The sequence below is a fragment of the Eucyclogobius newberryi genome, unplaced genomic scaffold (assembly GCF_026437365.1).
Source record: "Eucyclogobius newberryi isolate DKJ021-1_F unplaced genomic scaffold, fEucNew1.0.hap1 SCAF_8, whole genome shotgun sequence".
Classification (NCBI taxonomy): Eukaryota; Metazoa; Chordata; class Actinopteri; order Gobiiformes; family Gobiidae; genus Eucyclogobius; species Eucyclogobius newberryi.
The window spans coordinates 4693174-4714006 of NW_027316500.1; the positions used below are offsets into that span (position 1 = coordinate 4693174).

The 20833-nt window shown below is 44.7% G+C and overlaps 2 protein-coding genes across 6 annotated transcripts in view; one reads left to right on the top strand and one right to left on the bottom strand.

Annotated features, from left to right (window-relative positions):
- marchf8 (membrane-associated ring finger (C3HC4) 8) overlaps window positions 1-14163 on the top strand; it is a 179642-nt gene extending 165479 nt beyond the window's left edge. For 3 of the 5 annotated variants that reach the window (XM_072436559.1, XM_072436563.1, XM_072436561.1), the window contains 4 exons: window positions 3997-4177; window positions 7399-7534; window positions 13201-13215; window positions 13857-14163. In XM_072436559.1, coding sequence (XP_072292660.1) covers window positions 3997-4177; window positions 7399-7534; window positions 13201-13215; window positions 13857-14161 — 637 coding nt within the window. In that variant the 3' untranslated portion in view covers window positions 14162-14163. The remainder of the gene's footprint in view (window positions 1-3996; window positions 4178-7398; window positions 7535-13200; window positions 13216-13856) is intronic. The other 2 variants (XM_072436560.1, XM_072436564.1) reach the window with 1 other exon arrangement.
- Window positions 14164-18863: 4700 nt separating this feature from the next.
- alox5a (arachidonate 5-lipoxygenase a) overlaps window positions 18864-20833 on the bottom strand; it is a 47421-nt gene continuing 45451 nt past the window's right edge. The window contains exons 13-14 of the mRNA XM_072437178.1: window positions 19369-19539; window positions 18864-19054 (exon numbers count right to left, since the gene is read on the bottom strand). Of these exons, the coding sequence (XP_072293279.1) occupies window positions 18875-19054; window positions 19369-19539 (351 nt within the window). The 3' untranslated portion in view covers window positions 18864-18874. The remainder of the gene's footprint in view (window positions 19055-19368; window positions 19540-20833) is intronic.

The window sequence follows — 20833 nt, forward strand, 5'->3', positions numbered from 1 at the left end:
TTTTAGATTGTACAAAGCCGCGTGTGATGATGACGACCAATAACATGTCAGCCTGCCTCCTGCTGCTTCCATTGGTCACATCCAATCACAAACAAACGATGAAAATAACTTCTGACAGAGAGCGAGCGCTGCTGCTGCAACTCACCTAAAATACCCAGCGTTACCTTAACAATAACCATAACAGCGTTATTGCGGAGTATTTACATTATACAATACTCTGGTTGTAACACTGTTATACTTTAACTTTATTATTCCCAACACTGATCTCCACTATCATAAGTGAACCATACCTGTTCGAGTAAACCGGCCCCTGAGCAGCTTCCTTAGGGGTCTGCCTCGCTTTGGTCCCTAGAACGCTTTAGCTCGAGGCGATTGGATGTGAGAGAACGCAGACTCCGATGAAAAGGAAACGGCAAAAAGCAGATGAACAGAAGAAAATCATTCCTCACCAAACGTTGACTTGATCTTCTGACAAAACTGTTTTATTTCCAGGGATGGCAACGCCATAAGTTCAATCAACAAGCTTAGCAAACCAAAGCTAGCTCGTGTTAGCATCAGCTGTTTCCTGTTTATCAACACAAGGCAATCACATTTAGATCCAGTGGACAAAGCAGCTAACATTACACAATAAAGCGGTTAAAACGAGGTGTAGCGGCTGTAACGGTGACATGCAGAAAAAGCTATGGATAAACTGAAAATAGTTTCTTATCCACGACAGAAACTTGCAATGACTAAACATCCTTTTGTGAATTGCTGAGATTGGCTTCATGATTATTAAGTATAATGCAGGTACAATTTAGAGTTGATTAAGGAAACATTTGTTAATTACAAGGACCAAACCACTAAGCGTGAACATGGTCTTGGTGCTTGCTCTTGGTTGGAATGACGTCCAGACCGGCAGGAACAGCTCGCGTACAATCTGGACAAGGAAACGGCAGCGAGTTGGAGCGATCTGATTGGTTGATTGGCGTCCAGCGGGCCGGAGAGAGAGGGCGGACAGCAAAACTCCGTGCTGGGAATTCCTCCTTACACCACTCCAGACACACGCCTAATCCGACAGTGAACGGAAACCGGCAAGTCTGTAACAGTCCGGTGTGTTTCATCTGCTCTCTGCGCGCTCTGAGAGGACGTTAGATGGAATGGCATCGAAATGGTGTTAAAAATAAGGTTTTCAGATCGGTTTCTTAATTCTCGCTGTTGAAATTGTAACTTGGAGTGAAAAAACAGCATGTAATTATAATTCAAAGTCTGAAGAAAAATTAAAATTGAGCACTTTTATTTTGCACAATGAAAAGGTAATGGAACATGATTATACCATTGGTTGGGATAATTCTAATATTTTTTACAAAGGCTAAAAAAACGTGTCAATTTTGATGGCTAAAGTACAATGTGTTTTTTCCACAAGCAGGAGAAAAGCACTTTTGCTTTGGTTTTTCGCACTGGAGGAACGAGACAGAATGATATTACTGATACATTTCAAAAGTTTTTTGTCGCCATAAATGCCCTGATCCAACTTTTTGGCTTCAAGTATCGGCTGATGCCCGATATTAACCCAGTGCCAGGGATTCAAACTTGCACTTATTTCCTTTAACCAAACAGTCAACTACAAAATGTTTCCAATTGTGTTATTTTGATGTGGAACAATGATTGATGGGCGATATAGCGGTTCTAGTGTCTGTTTTGACCGATATTGACAGATTTTTGGTCATATCTATATTGGTCAATATAGAAAGGTTAAAAAAGGTTATTTACTGCAGATTGTTTCATTTCTATTTTTTTTACAGACTAATAAGTACAACATTAAATAGCACGGCTAAGGCTTAGGCCAAACATTAGTTTTGCACCGATGTGGGAAAAGATTGGGCCAATATTTTCCATATGTTGTTTGACTGTTTTAAACCCTTTGAATATTTTCAAAGAAATATTGCTTTAACCTAATTCACATACAATTCACAACACATAATCTCTAATCTTTCTAGAGCTTTTAAACGTCTGTAACTTTCTCATCTGTGGTCATTTTGAGGCCGATTGGAATCTTCCACTACCACAGCCTCATATCAGACCAACACATCGTTCAATGACGTGACCATCGACCGATAGGGAAAAGTTTATCTGTGAACTTTACTTCAACTTGAACTAGATTTGTGCTTCATGCAAACTTCACACGCTGTAGTCCCGGCTCCCTGACCGTGGAGGGAGATTCTAGTCCAAACACTTGAGTTATACCTGTTGTGTTTCCTTCTTCTCTGTAATTATTCCTCATATATCTCATATTATTCCGTGCACATTTGCCTCGAGACGCTTCTCCACGATCGAGAACCTTGTGCTTTGTGTGTGTTGCCAAAGCGCCGTGAGTGTGGAGCGAGCCAGCGGCGATACAAACAATGCAATATCTTTCGAGCAGCGCGAGCTTTCTCCATGATGTGTTTACTTATTTGGACTTTCCTTTCTAATGTTTGCTGCTTAAACACTGACCGGCACCGACACCAAATGTAATTCAAGCCCAGATTGTGGCCATTTTTTTAATTCATTCTGGTTTATTTCCATTAGGAATTAAAATTTACTATTTTAACTGTGCAAATTCATCCTCAGCCTATCCGGAATTGTCTCTCTTTATTCTGTGATATTCATAATAGAATGTCCTTCATCCCTCAGTTGGTTATAACACAGATTGGAAAGTGTTTTGATTCAAAGTTCTAGTGGTGATTGAGTTTGTCCTCGTGGGACGGGCCTCCGAGCGCCGCGTGCTAATACGTGTCATTCCCTCCGACAATTTGGCCTCTCACAAGTTTGTTTGCCATTGTTCCTCACTTCTATTCCCAGTAGCTCCCCATTTCAACCAGAAGAGAACAAAAGAGACAGACAAATGGTAGAAAAGCCGCGAGGAATCATTTATTTAACGGTTCAACTTTGGCGCGATGACGGTTTGAGAATGATAAAACGGTAAAACGCTTTCCCTCGGATCTACACTGTGAAGAGGAGGAGGAGGAGGAGGCTGAGGATTCTGCTGCTGCCATAAGGGGGTGTGGCTAAAACGTGCGGCTGGCTTGTGAGGCGATTGGTTGAGAGGGGAAAGTTGCAGGCCGTGATTGGCTAGACTGGCGCTCTGTGAAACGTTAGCACTGCGATTATTGACAACATGAAATGAAAAATAAAAAATGCAATCGAAATCTGTCACTATTATTCACAAAAATGACCCTAACTGTTTGTGTTCGATGGATCTAATTTGGAGTTGAGCAGGTTTTATGTCTGCAGAGGCAACGCTTGTGTCAGTAATTACATGTAATACATCGCTTCACATAAGACATTAAGTGCAATGAATCAAAATAATAGAATCATTGCGATTTCTACACCCATTTATTGCAAAGGAAAAGATTTTTACTTGTAGAATGCTCATAACATCCATGTCTTTTCATCATCTACTTTCATTTCCATTGAGCAGCCCGAGTCATTTAACCGTAGCATGTATAACGTTTAATCAATCTGCTTTTGATTGTTTCATTGTTTGATTCTCTAACCGTCTGTTGGTTAAATCAACATTTCTGGAACACCCACGAAGCAAATTCTGTTGTGATTTTGGGCGTTATAATATAAATTGAAGTAAATAAGCTGCGATGATAAATCTGAATAATTGTGACTATTATTGTAACCATATTTTGATTCATTCATTCTCTGGACTCTACTGACTCAAATACTGTATGCTCAGATACCTTTTGAGAAGAAAGGCCGTGGCATTATTAAATCATGAAGTCATCTTATGAACGTATAAATAATAGAACTTATTCACAAATATTGTCCAATGCCTTCAGTCACTACATTTAGATCTTTTATTCAATTTTACATGGGGTGAGCACTAGTTCCTAAACACTGATACAGAAGACTTCTCCGTGACATCCTGTATTCATTTGCAGAATCAGTGCCTTTAATAAACGAGTGTCAGTCCAAAGTCTTCACGTCTGATTGACTCCTGATTTATGTGTTGCGTTTGTGCCACAGGATTTGTCACTGCGAAGGCGACGATGAAAGCCCCCTGATCACGCCGTGCCACTGCACCGGCAGTCTGCGCTTCGTGCACCAGGGCTGTCTGCAACAGTGGATCAAGAGCTCGGACACGCGCTGCTGCGAACTCTGCAAGTACGAGTTCATCATGGAGACCAAGCTCAAGCCGCTACGCAAGGTACGAACCTGATGCTGCTGGAGGAGGAAGGAACGCACGAGGCTCTAGAACTATGAAACAAGGCTTTATTCACTTTGTACAAGAGGCTCCTGGTCGTCCTGTTAGTGACTGTGGCAACGTTACATTGTGCATTTCCAACAGCAAGCACACACACACACACACACACACGCGCCAATCAAACCGATCTGCACGTGGACTGACAAAGTGCATCAGTTCAAGTGTATTTTTTCAATTCCTTTGGTTGGAGTGAACAATTTTATCATGAACTGATCATGTCGAAAATTCTGATTCTGTCCCATAGAAAAAATGTACATTGAACTTGACCATTTATTTTCTCCCATAATATATCTCCACTCTTTATGAAAGTAGGACTATTTTAGGAAACCGCATTCCCTTTGATTCCAAATGTAAATCTCCGGCACGCTCCGATCCGTCACAGCGATAGCGGCGGTGGCTCTGACCCTGGCTTTGGCTCTGAAACTGGCGGTGGCTCTGAACCTGGCGGTGGCTCTGAACCTGGCGGTGGCTCTGACCCTGGCTTTGGCTCCGAACCTGGCGGTGGCTCTGAACCTGGCGGTGGCTCTGACCCTGGCTTTGGCTCTGAACCTGGCGGTGGCTCTGACCCTGGCTTTGGCTCCGAACCTGGCGGTGGCTCTGAACCTGGCGGTGGCTCTGACCCTGGCTTTGGCTCCGAACCTGGCGGTGGCTCTGACCCTGGCTTTGGCTCTGAACCTGGCGGTGGCTCTGACCCTGGCTTTGGCTCCGAACCTGGCGGTGGCTCTGAACCTGGCGGTGGCTCTGACCCTGGCTTTGGCTCTGAACCTGGCGGTGGCTCTGACCCTGGCTTTGGCTCCGAACCTGGCGGTGGCTCTGAACCTGGCGGTGGCTCTGACCCTGGCTTTGGCTCTGAACCTGGCGGTGGCTCTGAACCTGGCGGTGGCTCTGAACCTGGCGGTGGCTCTGACCCTGGCTTTGGCTCTGAACCTGGCGGTGGCTCTGAACCTGGCGGTGGCTCTGACCCTGGCTTTGGCTCCGAACCTGGCGGTGGCTCTGAACCTGGCGGTGGCTCTGACCCTGGCTTTGGCTCTGAACCTGGCGGTGGCTCTGAACCTGGCGGTGGCTCTGAACCTGGCGGTGGCTCTGAACCTGGCGGTGGCTCTGACCCTGGCGGTGGCTCTGACCCTGGCTTTGGCTCTGAACCTGGCGGTGGCTCTGACCCTGGCTTTGGCTCCGAACCTGGCGGTGGCTCTGAACCTGGCGGTGGCTCTGAACCTGGCGGTGGCTCTGAACCTGGCGGTGGCTCTGAACCTGGCGGTGGCTCTGACCCTGGCGGTGGCTCTGACCCTGGCTTTGGCTCTGAACCTGGCGGTGGCTCTGACCCTGGCTTTGGCTCTGAACCTGGCGGTGGCTCTGAACCTGGCGGTGGCTCTGAACCTGGCGGTGGCTCTGACCCTGGCGGTGGCTCTGACCCTGGCGGTGGCTCTGACCCTGGCGGTGGCTCTGACCCTGGCGGGGCCCTCACTGAAAGCAGTTCTTCTTCCACTGCTGCAGAGGCGCACAACTCCCATTAAAGACGCTTATCCATCACCAAAACGCGTCTAATTAAAATCTGTCCACCCTTCGTTAGCGCACACAAGGTTTAAACAAATGCTTTTCCTGGTGATAGAGCGTGGATTTCACTGGAGAGCGATAAGAGCGCTCGCGGACAATTGACTACGAGATGGTGATCTGGTTATCAAGTGTTTACACCGGCGCGTTCGGAGGCTCTCGTTTGCAGCAGGCGACACAGCAAATCACAGCCTTTTGTTGGCAGAATGTGGACGTGGTTTGGGAGAAGAATTTGAAAGTTGAAATGTAATTAGATGTATTTTGGATTAGTGGAGGTGAATTATTCATGACTGGCTGCATAGTTGTCGTCCCTGAGGAGGAGTGAACATTTTTAATTACTCTGAAATGAGATGCTGATTTAAAAATGACAGAATGTGACTAACAACTACTAAGTTTTATTTCGAGGTAACTTGGTCTGTCCCCAAACGGATAAGCAGGTGGCGCCACGAGGCAAAGTTAAAGATCAGATTTTTTAGCAATAAAAACATCAGTAATAGAGTTCGATAAGTTTGATGTATGTGGAACATCTCAACAACATGCATGTTCCACATACATCAAACTTATCGAACTCTATTACTGGAACAAGCTGGTGGTGAACCCTCAGTGTACTTTTAAGAAACTGTACTAAAGGACCAGCCTAATGCAAGTTGCACATGAAAAGGTAATGAAAGGATAAGTCAGAGAAAATACATACAACTTCAACTGAGCACATGCTGTAATTCCAGTCACAATAAGCTGGGTGACAGGAAGGGCTTCTGTCTGACTTTTATGTTGACCGTGATTTAATAAACAAAATGCTGAAAGAGTTTTTACAGGCTTGATGTTTTTGGAGAAAGAAAGAAAAAACATGACCCGTTCTTCTTTCTTTTATTTGGCTGCCAAAGTCGGTGACATGTTGAAACCGCAGCGTAAAAGCAGTTTGAACATGACTTAAAATCAGGTTCATGACCGTTTCACTTTACCACAGCCTCACTTCAGTTTATTTTTGTAATGCCCAAAATCACGAGAGCAGTTGCCTCAAAGGCGACGGTGAAATCGAGAAGCCACTTTGTTCCACTGGAATACAATTAAAAACATATTAAGTCAGTCATGGTGGCAAAATGACTCAAGTCTGCAGATGAATGAAAAATGCTTTGTTTCCTGCCATGTTAGAAATGCCATTAGTACTATTAGCACTGTCTACTCACTGTATATCATTAAATACAATAGAAGGATTGCCCACATAAGTCATGATTCAGAATAGTAGTCTTGATTGACTTCTTTACTACTTACTATTATTGACTTATTTAGAGTTTCTGCCTGTTTTTACAATATTTTATACGTATCAGGCAATGGTATCTGCTAGTAAATTAAAATGTATAGGTTAACTTCATATAAAAAGCCTATTACGCTAACGTTTAAGATGTTTAATTATATTCTAAGGTTCCATCATTATAGAGCTAAATGTTTAAGCCTCATTTAAACTGCTTCCATTTCCCAGTGTTGCCAGAAGGAGGGGGAACGAGCTGATTTTCATTTTTGTATACACTGTTTTACTTCTGTTTAACTTTTTTGTGTGAAACAAGAGCATAAATATGAATGAATAAATGATGATGTGATTTGTGTGATTGCAGTGGGAGAAGCTTCAGATGACGGCGAGTGAGAGGAGGAAGATCATGTGCTCAGTCACATTCCACGTCATCGCCATCACGTGTGTGGTGTGGTCCCTGTACGTGCTCATCGACCGGACAGCAGAGGAGATCAAGCAAGGTCTGCACACCACTGCACCATGGCAACACTGCACCATGGCAACACTGCACCATGGCAACACTGCACTTCAACTACACTGCACCTCTGCAACACTGCACCATGACAACACTGCACCATGACAACACTGCACCTCATCAACACTGCACCTCATCAACACTGCACCTCATCAACACTGCACCTCATCAACACTGCACCTCATCAACACTGCACCTCATCAACACTGCACCTCAGCACCTCATCAACACTGCACCTCATCAACACTGCACCTCATCAACACTGCACCTCATCAACACTGCACCTCAGCACCTCATCAACACTGCACCTCATCAACACTGCACCTCAGCACCTCATCAACACTGCACCTCATCAACACTGCACCTCTGCAACACTGCAACACTGCACCTCTACAACACTGCGCCCTACAGCAACACTGCACCTCTACAACACTGCGCCCCTACAACACTGCGCCTCTACAGCAACACTGCGCCTCTACAGCAACACTGCACCTCTACAACACTGCCCCCCTACAACACTGCGCCCCTACAACACTGCGCCTCTACAGCAACACTGCACCTCTACAACACTGCGCCCTACAGCAACACTGCACCTCTACAACACTGCGCCCTACAGCAACACTGCGCCCCTACAGCAACACTGCACCTCTACAACACTGCGCCCTACAGCAACACTGCACCTCTACAACACTGCGCCCCTACAACACTGCGCCTCTACAGCAACACTGCGCCTCTACAGCAACACTGCACCTCTACAACACTGCCCCCCTACAACACTGCGCCCCTACAACACTGCGCCTCTACAGCAACACTGCACCCCTACAACACTGCGCCCCTACAACACTGCGCCCCTACAACACTGCACCCCTACAACACTGCGCCTCTACAGCAACACTGCACCTCTACAACACTGCGCCTGTACAACACTGCGCCCCTACAACACTGCGCCCCTACAACACTGCGCCCCTACAACACTGCACCCCTACAACACTGCGCCTCTACAGCACTGCGCCCTACAGCAACACTGCACCTCTACAACACTGCGCCCTACAGCAACACTGCACCTCTACAACACTGCGCCCCTACAACACTGCGCCCCTACAACACTGCGCCTCTACAGCAACACTGCACCTCTACAACACTGCCCCCCTACAACACTGCGCCCCTACAACACTGCGCCTCTACAGCAACACTGCACCTCTACAACACTGCACCTCTACAACACTGCGCCTCTACAGCAACACTGCACCTCTACAACACTGCGCCCCTACAACACTGCACCCCTACAACACTGCGCCTCTACAGCAACACTGCACCTCTACAACACTGCGCCTGTACAACACTGCGCCCCTACAACACTGCGCCCCTACAACACTGCACCCCTACAACACTGCACCCCTACAACACTGCACCTCTACATCACTGCGCCCTACAGCAACACTGCGCCTGTACAACACTGCGCCCCTACAACACTGCACCTCTACAACACTGCGCCCTACAGCAACACTGCGCCCCTACAGCACTGCCCCCCTACAGCAACACTGCACCTCTACAACACTGCGCCCCTACATCACTGCGCCTCTACAGCAACACTGCGCCTCTACAGCAACACTGCGCCCCTACAACACTGCGCCTCTACAGCAACACTGCACCTCTACAACACTGCGCCCCTACATCACTGCGCCCCTACATCACTGCGCCTCTACAGCACTGCGCCCTACAGCAACACTGCGCCTCTACAGCAACACTGCGCCCCTACATCACTACGCCCTACAGCAACACTGCACCTCTACAACACTGCACCTCTACAACACTGCACCTCTACAACACTGCGCCCCTACAACACTGCGCCTCTACAGCAACACTGCGCCTGTACAACACTGCGTCCCTACAACACTGCACCCCTACATCACTGCGCCCTACAGCAACACTGCACCTCTACAACACTGCGCCCCTACATCACTGCGCCTCTACAGCAACACTGCGCCCTACAGCAACACTGCACCTCTACAGCAACACTGCGCCCCTACATCACTGCGCCCCTACAGCAACACTGCGCCCCTACAGCAACACTGCGCCTCTACAGCAACACTGCGCCTCTACAGCAACACTGCGCCTCTACAGCAACACTGCGCCTCTACAGCAACACTGCGCCTCTACAGCAACACTGCGCCTCTACAGCAACACTGCGCCTCTACAGCAACACTGCGCCCCTACAGCACTGCCCCCCTACAGCAACACTGCACCTCTACAACACTGCGCCCCTACATCACTGCGCCTCTACAGCAACACTGCGCCTCTACAGCAACACTGCGCCTGTACAACACTGCGCCCCTACAACACTGCATATTCCACTATGGACTGGGGAGACTCAGTTCATAATGAAGTTATAAAGTGGCTGTTAAGAAGCTGTTTAAGTTTAAACCAATACAAGTTTAAACCAATGTGGAAAATATTCTAAGCAAGGCAAAAGCGTCACCATGGAGACAGGAGGTGGTGGACTCTCCATAGATAAGTAACATAGAGCATCTTTACATAAAAAATCATTTCAAGTACGGGCAGAGGTCAGTCCAGAATGGCTGCAACCATGATGTGCACACAGGCCTTTTTCTCTTTGCCAAAAAGCTTTAAGCTATTCCAAAGTTACAAATACTATTTTAATATTTGTGATGAAATATAATAATGTGGTGAGTGACTTAAATGTGAGTACACTGCAAATGGAATTGTAGATATACAGTAGATCCTTTTTGCACTTTAAAAGTTGACTATAATGATCATATAATATATGATTTATAAATCATAAATTGATAAATTACAAATATTATTTGTAATTTATGGAATGAATTGTCCCGTAGGACATCAACAATCCACTCTAGGGCAGTCTGTACTCAACTTTGTGATAATTATTGTGTGTGTAATGTCTTCATCTGCCAAACATTCAGCATTTACACAACATTTTATTTGACAGAAAGGCATTGTTGACTCTGATGTTCTATATTCAAACATAAGCTGGTTCCTCTTCACTGTTAATACAGACGGAATACATGTTGTTACATCTTACATTAGTACTACAGATGAAGTAAATCTACAACAGTCTCATCAAAGCCTAGAATTTCTCCCAAAGCTGTGTTCTTACCAGCACTGGATTACACGTGTTGAGTCAGAATCACGGCCACTGCAGCTCTGAGGTTCAAAAGGAGCTCACGGCTCTTTTGTCTTCACGTCCGGCTGGAGCAGAGGTAGTTAGCGTAATAGCGCTGCTAGTGTAGCCGCGTTGTGTATTCAGAGAACAGTAGTGGGTGTAAATGATTGCTTGGTTCTTATTGTAGCTTCTGAGGTCACGTGTTTGATTTTCTATTGACTTGCGCTCTCCTTAGCTTTTAATTCAGCCTTTGATTTCAGACCTGGAGCAAAGGCTTTAAAAGAGAGAGTGGAAAGAGGAGAAGAAAGGGCTATTTATAAAACATGGGTCATTATCTGCCATTTGGTCCAGGAGTGAGGGGCTATCAAAGAGCAGGTGCTGTCAAGTGTTTGGAGGCAGTTCAGCGTCTGATCGAACATTTTTTTATATATATATATATATATATATATATATATATAATCTCATTGGTAAGTGGTTAATATGAATCACTTTTTAACGTGGTCTGAACATCATCATTGAATTTATGCTCGTATTATCTGCAGACGACCGAAAACTGGCGGAGGAGCTTAACACCTTTTACTCACGGTTTTTAGAGTATTTAGTGAGTGGCTTTAATAATTAAGATGAAATGTTTGTAAAATATAAGCCAGAAATGAGTTTTAAACATGGTCAAGAAAACCAAGTTACAAAACCAAATGCAATCAAACGCATCTGTACTTATTCAAGCCTAACATTTGATTTGATGTTTAGCCAGTACATTAACATTCTCAAACATACCACATTTGCACATTTGCAGCTCATCATATTTAAATCCAGTCAATCAAACAAAGCCTGAAGCTGAAATCTCTGTCTGTCACATTAACATTCATATCCGTTCACCGTGCGGCCTCAGATTGGCCTGTTTCGGCTCTGTGGAAATGGAAGCACTACACGGTAAAGACTTCCTCCATTCGGCGACACTGATCATTCCAATCCGCCGCTTCATTTGTCCGAACTGAATGAAAATGAGTTAAGTGGCTCCAGAAGCCGATAATACGTGGTGAAACGGCCGTTGTGGAATCTTTTAACAAGCAGGAGAAAGAAGAGACAATAGTCCGTGTATGTTCTCCTCCATGGCCTTAATGTAGTTACAGACCACTCCAAATGTAATCACCTGTGTTAAAGGAACCACGTGTTTAATGGAAATATGTGATATATTTATGAATGAGACTTCTGAAGTATCACTTACATCCTGGTGTATTCTGAGCCAGACTCCAGATGGGAGAGCAGGCTGTGGGTGCTTAGACCATCCTGATGATTCACACGGTCCCTTAGCACCGTGGGCTATATTCGCCATGACAACAACAAACACCTGATTGGCGCTGCCCCCGAGCACACACTGCCTCTGCACTGTAAACAAGCGCACATGTACACACTGCTCACATGTACACACTGCTCACATGTACACACTGCTCACTTGTACACACTGCTCACTTGTACACACTGCTCACATGTACACACTGCTCACTTGTACACACTGCTCACTTGTACACACTGCTCACATGTACACACTGCTCACATGTACACACTGCTCACTTGTACACACTGCTCACATGTACACACTGCTCACTTGTACACACTGCTCACTTGTACACACTGCTCACTTGTACACACTGCTCACATGTACACACTGCTCACTTGTACACACTGCTCACATGTACACACTGCTCACATGTACACACTGCTCACATGTACACACTGCTCACATGTACACACTGCTCACATGTACACACTGCTCACTTGTACACACTGCTCACTTGTACACACTGCTCACTTGTACACACTGCTCACTTGTACACACTGCTCACATGTACACACTGCTCACTTGTACACACTGCTCACATGTACACACTGCTCACATGTACACACTTCTCACTTGTACACACTGCTCACATGTACACACTGCTCACATGTACACACTGCTCACTTGTACACACTGCTCACATGTACTGCTCACATGTACACACTGCTCACTTGTACACACTGCTCACTTGTACACACTGCTCACATGTACACACTGCTCACTTGTACACACTGCTCACATGTACACACTGCTCACTTGTACACACTGCTCACATGTACTGCTCACATGTACACACTGCTCACTTGTACACACTGCTCACTTGTACACACTGCTCACATGTACACACTGCTCACTTGTACACACTGCTCACATGTACTGCTCACATGTACACACTGCTCACTTGTACACACTGCTCACTTGTACTGCTCACATGTACACACTGCTCACTTGTACTACAAATGTTGGATTGTACTTTGCAGAGTTCCCACATGTCCGGGAGAAATATAAGTGATTTTTGTCAAAGAAGCTTCTTAAGTATAAATTTAAAATGATTTGAAAAAAGGTCTTTCCAATGACCCCCAGGAAAATGTGGGAACCCTGAATTGTTGATGTACCATTTTTTCTCAATGTCTTTGTAAATCATGATACATTCTCTTCACTCATGCAGCCGGAAGAATCCCAGGTAAACATTTGAACTCAAACTTTCCCCTTTAGCTTTTCAATAGCTTTTGTATCGTTTTTTATGTGTATGACACCAAATTACCCCTGTTTATAGATGTAATTATAACTCGTCTTTGATTAAATTAAGAATGACTGTGTTGTACCAAGGCTTGAGGTGAAATTGCAATATAAAGCCTAGACATATTGCCAAAACCACATTGTAATTTACTATAATCTTTGGCTTGGGAATGGAAGTTGATCTTTCCTCTTTCATACATATATCAGCATAAGGCTTAACTGATGATCTGGGTATTTACACTACGATCTCACACAGTCTGATCATCTGCAAATGTTTCGAGCACACAGAATATAAGAATATAAGATCATAAAGTAAATAAGACTGGCCCCAGTTCTGAGCCTTGGGGGATTCCAGCCGCTCAAGTCAGAGATGAAGATTGTTCTATTTGTACAGCCAGTCCTAATTTAGATAAATGAATATCTATCTGTGCACACGTACAGGCCGAGGAAATGTTTTCAATCACCATCTTGTCTTTGGTATCTAAGTCCAATACACTAAAGTGATTGCGTCTTTAAAAGGTTCAGTAGAGTAAATACGGCCTGTTGCGTGATGCCTTTTGTGTTTTCTTGTGTCCTCCTCCTCAGGGATCCTGGAGTGGCCGTTCTGGACCAAACTGGTGGTGGTGGCCATTGGTTTCACTGGCGGACTGGTCTTCATGTACGTCCAATGCAAGGTTTACATCCATCTATGGAGGAGACTCAAAGCGTACAACCGTGTGATTTACGTGCAGAACAGGCCAGACTCCTGTAAAAAGCTGGCCTTGGACAAACCGATACTTATGGAACCCAATCTGGAGAGCAAAGAGGCCCTGGCACCCGCCCAATCGGACACAAACTCCTCCCAGTACACGGAAACGGAAGAGTGCTGCATGGAAATGGTCAACGTCTGACGGCCATGTTGGAAAAATCTGTTTTGAAGGAAATGAGAAAATAATCTGCCATTAAAACATAAAACAAGCAAACTTTTTTCTGACCATTTTGAGACTTTCAAAATGGCCACTTGTATCGATTTGATCTCAAGAGGCAAAAGACGGTGCCGAGGTCTTGAAACATCCATTTCTCTGGTTGTGGGTTTGACATAAACATAGGTCAGAGTTTTGAGAAATCCGAGCCAGTTTGCCCCGGATGACGTTCCAAGTCACTGAATGAAGTGGCAACCAGGATTTTTCCACACAACTGCCCCGACCAAGATTTGTATTCGGGCCTCACCTTTTTGGGTCGGAAGCACTTTTTTTCTTCTTTTTATCAGTTTGACGGAAATTAAACGTCTCATTTTAATCGACTTTTAGGGCCGTACAACGACGACGACGGATGACGAAATGGAATAACGGATCGAAAACGGAATATTTCAGTTTCAAAGTTTTGGAAGCGACATGGAATTCTTCATAATCACGATTCCAGCATCCTATTGAACAGGCGAATGTAAACTTCAAAAAAAAAAACAAAAAAAAAAAAACTGTTGAAAAAAACAAGCAACTTTTTGTACGATATGAGAAAAGTACAATTATGATTTCAGGAGTTTGGGGCGGGGTTTGTGAATGCTACAATGTGATGATCCACGTGCAGTTTTGACATGCTTTGCCTCCAGAAATCCACTGCTGCTTTTTTAGGTCTGTACAACTCGCCTTTGTTACCAACTCTTGATCCCAGAAAGAGTAGTTGGCGACAAATGAGTTCTTTGATGTTAGCGCGGAGAGAGAGGCTTTTGTTTTTCTGCACGGTCCAAAAGTCGACACGTTTGCAGACGGATGTGGCGTTCAGACATGACTTTTAGCTTTGGGTTCGGCGGTGAAAGTGTCTCGACTCCTGCCAGGATGCTGTCACGTGGCCTGGCTATTTCAGTGCAAATCACAAGATCACCGCGAAGCATCCAGCTCCTCGTGAGCTGATGCCTCTGCCTTTGTGGCCTAGAAAATGGATGATGTGACTTTACTTTGGCTGTGTTCAAAATCACTCACTATAAGTCTTTGCATGCCAGAGGAGGGAAAGTGATTGGCTTGATTTTATTTTTTGTAAACATTTTTTTCTAAAGTCTTAAAGTTCCTTTTTTTTAATTTTAAAGCAAATTTTAAACACTTGGTCTTGTTTGCGACTTTTATGTAATTTGGACTTTGACAATAGAACCTGGATGTGTTTTTCTGTGAATTTTTTTTTTTTTAATTTTTTTTTTTTTTTTCACTTTGCACTTTGAGGTTTTTACACCTATGACATGCACATGTATTGTATATGTAATGTGTATACGCATTCTTGCCCTATTGTTACAAAGTCTGACATACTTTAGCAACCACCACGGAATCTATTTCACTTGACCGCCCCAAAAAGTTCATCAGTTTGTTCTATTTCAACAATCTGACCATCAAATTGTGTTTATTCCTGTCATTTTTTGTGTTTAGATTATGAGCGCAGAGTGAATGGTGATTTTTGTGCACAGCCTTGGTAACATCCCTCCATAAAAAGCACAGATGTCAATTTTACAACTCTAGAAAAGTTAGCACACGTTCAACCTCTGCAATAAAAACAATGCAATCTCATGTGAACGGCAGGTCGTGGACTGCGCCCTCTGCTGGCGGGACTTTGTCATTGCAGTGGATTTCCGAGGGCACTTTTTGGGGGCTTTGTGAGTGCTTTATGTCTGTCAAGAGCACAGCGACACTAAGCATTTAAAAAACAACAACTTTGTTACCACTTTTCTGTGTAAGCAACTGACTCCACATCCTCCACATCCGGTCGTAATAACTGCTCTGTGCCAGCAGCAATAACTCGATATTAATGATCAATATTTCAAGTTTTGTGTTATATTGACTTGACTATGAAAACTCCATTACCCACAATGCTCTGTGTGGTTAGACAGATTACAAAAAAAAGTGCAATTAATAATTTTGTTGTTCTTCAATTCTAGTTCTGTTTGGTGTTTGATGTCCAGGGTCAGCTCTGGGGGTAACTTAATTTTAATATTATTTCTTCTGTTTGTGTTGTATTTATTTAAAAAAAGAGAATTTAATAGAGTTTATTCATTTAATATCCCGCCATGAGTGATTTTATGCATCTTACATTTTCATTGTCCAGAAATAGATAGATTTTTTTAAAGTCTGTGTTTTAGACATTGACAAATAAGAATTATTTGTTTTATGTATTATGTTCAGTAATAAATTAACTTATTTTGGTTAATTTAACAGTGGTATCAAATGGTTATATCAAATCACAAAAGACAACGGCAAATGTTTAAATCACACAGAAATGTATTTAAAACACAGTCAAATGATGCAATAAAATGCTCTTTTAAACTTTTTCAAGCAATCAATTTATTACAAAAAGCAAATTAAATCAAGTAAAACAAGAAAGCCAAGATTAAACACAACAAAATTGTCTCACTCTAAACAGCAATTTTCACATTCAGGGTTATTTTGCTGGGATTTTGCTATTTTGTTTCTTTGTTTTATAAAATGTTTCACTGTTTGATGTTGAACTTTGAAAATGGTCATTGTAACTTGCCCCGTGAGGCGACAGTACATTACTTTTTCTTGTTCTCCTCAAAGGAGCTGGCTCCTGCAGGGCCAAAGTCACAATGCTGTCCTGATGCGTTCTCTTTGCCTCTTTTACTTAACGGCGTCCCACAACACCGCATCGTCATGGCTCTTCTCATCTTTAAACGTACGGCGTCTGCAGAAGTGTCACTTGCATAAAGCTGCGTTTGTTTACTACTGACTGGACTGTTCCCTGAGCGTCTCCAGGTCACTCCACCAGTTTGTGAGTTTTTCTTTGATAGTAACTGTAAAGAATTTGGTAAATAAAAATGTACATCTGTTTTTTAATAAGGTGTTGATGTGTTTTCAGTTTTCCCATGTTTGAACAAAATATGTAGAATTAAAAGAACAACCAAATAAAAGTTGAGTTCCTTTTAGCACCCTGGGCCCTGGTCTTGATTGCATGTGTCATGTTTTTAATGAGCGCAGAGGTGATGACGCTCCCGCTGGGACACACACACTACACATGCATTTCAATGAAGAAAGAACCCCGTCTGCTGCACCACTGGCCTCTGCGGAGATGAAAGACGCTGCTTCATTACGACGACAGTGCAGATGTAATATGGGGACGTCCACACAAATACTCAAAGCATAATAGGCCCAATATTAATGCATCAGTTTAGTTTCATATCGAGTTGATAAAAGGTCCTCGAGTTTGAAAAGTGAAGTTTCAAGAAACACAAACTACATTCCCATATATTTTATCAGATGTGGTAAAAATACAAGTACAATATTATAAATAAGTAAAAGTCCTTTTTTACTATGACTATATTCAATGCATGTATTGGTACGTCCAACAAAGAGATCTGCATATAGTTACATTCATGTGTTTTTTTTACCGCTTTATATGTATTTAGTTGAAGATATATTTGTAATTGTTTCATTGTATTTTTTTTCTTATTTCCAGTAAAAGTGGGCAACATTTCTTTACTTCATTTTAGACTTTATATTTTCGAGTAAAGGTGAACATGCTGGATCACACTCGGGACACTTCTTCTCTAATTGAAAGATAATTGTTTGTAGAATGTACGCTGCTACACAGTGTATAGTGTAGTATATATAGTATATGCAGGACTGTTTGTAGCCTGACATAAATGGAATGTAGGAGTTTTATAAGTATTACAAGTTTAGAACACACAGTATATATGAGCTTTCTCTTTTCATTTCATTTGTTTAAGTCATCTGTGCAAATTCAAAAGTGCATTTCAGCAACAAAACAAAAACTAGACGACACATGTGTGAGTAAGAGCAGGAAGAGGACAGAGTTTCAAGCTATTTTAAGCAGTAAAACCTTTTCAAACGTGCAACACAAACACTACCGTATTTTTATGTTAAATTACGGTGAATTATGAAAGTTCATCTTCAATATCTGGTGCATTATTTCATGTAGCAACACCAAACACACATCAATAATGTAATTACCAAGATAATTACCTTTTTAAGTTATGTAGATCTATGAATGTGAATATTCAATGGATCACGGGGGAAACAATAAAGATTAATGTTAATAATTCGATAGCTATAGTTCTTATTAGAAAAGGAAAGGCAGAAGTGTCAGTTTAGTTTCACCACGACTACTTTGATTATTTTTGCAGCGTTTACAAACGATTTAATTGAAATGGTTTGCACATTAAGTGAAAATGAACACCTTTTAGCAGCAGTTTTCCACAGTTTTTACTAATTAATCATCCAATTAGAGAATCACCAATGAAAAAGAAGAGCAGACACTTGAGAGCGGTCCTAGAGTGCTCAGCAGAAGTGCTGTTTTTGTTCTTCACAACAGTTGGAAGGAAGAAAAACGTCAGAAATGCACTTGTACTATTTTCAACATAATTGCTTTGCAGTTTAAGCTATTGAAAAATGCAGAGTCATTGAAACAGGCTTGTTACTTTATTAACTAAATCAAAATGCCACTGCAAATCCCTTGACAATATTTAAATGTGACAATATTCTGTGTTGTCCCGCCCTGTGCTGGACATGTGCTGGTGGTGTACCCCTCACACAGTTGTCCCGCCCCCCTCACACACTTGTCCCGCCCCCCTCACGCAGTTGTCCCGCCCTGTGCACGTGGGGTACCCCTCACACGGCCACACTGTTGGGGATCCTGTCCGGAGACATGTTGTAGTAGGGCAGTTTCTTCCCCTCGTTCCTCCTCTTGATGTCGCTGCTGATCTGGGCCAGTCTCTTCCTGAAGCTCTCCATGGCAACCTTCACCGGCTTTTCTATGAAGTGCTCATCGGGATACATGCCCAGGTACAGCTACACACACACACACACACACACACACACACACACACACACACAGACACACACACACACACAGGCACACACACAGACACACACACACACACACACACACAGACACACACACACACACACACACAGACACACACGGTTGTTTAATTGATATATTTTTTCCCCAGTTCATAAAGAACGTGAGCATCTTTAAAACAAGTGATTAAAGGTTTAACACGTTTATTCGGGTTAAGATCTCGTCCACATCCACATCCTTCTCTCTCTAACATTTGAGTGAATTTCACTTGCTTACAGCCACAGATGGTGTTTGTCTGTACCTCGTTCTCCTGGTACTGGCTGAGGGCCCACACTGCTCCCAGGTGCCAGCTGGAGCGCCCCCTGTCTGGCAGACTGTGTATGATCAGGTCCACATCAGCCAGGCCCTTTTGTGTGGGAGGGGGCTTCCTCATGGTGGACGGGGCATTGGGGATCCACGAGCACCAGTCGTACTGTCAGAGAGGAAATACCACATCATAGAACAGATCATAGAACAGTGAAGGTGAAGCTCTGTCTCAAAGCTCTGAGCAGGGGACAAGTGTCTCCTGTTTGTGTGATGGATGCACAATATCATAGAATACTGTCACCATTTGATTAGACTATTTTGTACTGGGGTCTGCTGGGGTGTGCTAGCGTCTGCTGGGGTGTGCCAGGGTCTGCTGGGGTGTGCTAGCGTCTGCTGGGGTGTGCCAGGGTCTGCTGGGGTGTGCCAGGGTCTGCTCGGGTGTGCTAGCGTCTGCTGGGGTGACCTAGTGTCTGCTGGGGTGTGCTAGCGTCTGCTGGGGTGTGCCAGGGTCTGCTCGGGTGTGCTAGCGTCTGCTGGGGTGTGCTAGTGTCTGCTGGGGTGTGCTAGCATCTGCTGGGGTGTGCCAGGGTCTGCTCGGGTGTGCTAGTGTCTGCTGGGGTGCCCTAGTGTCTGCTGGGGTGTGCTAGCATCTGCTGGGGTGCCCTAGCGTCTGCTGGGGTGTGCTAGTGTCTGCTGGGGTGTGCTAGCGTCTGCTGGGGTGTGCTTGCGTCTGCTGGGGTGTGCTAGCGTCTGCTGGGGTGTGCTAGTGTCTGCTGGGGTGTGCTAGCATCTGCTGGGGTGCCCTAGTGTCTGCTGGGGTGCGCTAGCGTCTGCTGGGGTGTGCTAGTGTCTACTGGGGTGTGCTAGTGTTTGCTGGGGTGTGCTAGCATCTGCTGGGGTGCCCTAGTGTCTGCTGGGGTGTGCTAGTGTCTGCTGGGGTGTGCTAGCGTCTGCTGGGGTGTGCTTGCGTCTGCTGGGGTGTGCTAGCGTCTGCTGGGGTGTGCTAGTGTCTGCTGGGGTGTGCTAGCATCTGCTGGGGTGCCCTAGTGTCTGCTGGGGTGCGCTAGCGTCTGCTGGGGTGTGCTAGTGTCTACTGGGGTGTGCTAGTGTTTGCTGGGGTGTGCTAGCATCTGCTGGGGTGCCCTAGTGTCTGCTGGGGTGTGCTAGCGTCTGCTGGGGTGTGCCAGGGTCTGCTCGGGTGTGCTAGCGTCTGCTGGGGTGTGCTAGTGTCTGCTGGGGTGTGCTAGCATCTGCTGGGGTGTGCCAGGGTCTGCTCGGGTGTGCTAGTGTCTGCTGGGGTGCCCTAGTGTCTGCTGGGGTGTGCTAGCATCTGCTGGGGTGCCCTAGCGTCTGCTGGGGTGTGCTAGTGTCTGCTGGGGTGTGCTAGCGTCTGCTGGGGTGTGCTTGCGTCTGCTGGGGTGTGCTAGCGTCTGCTGGGGTGTGCTAGTGTCTGCTGGGGT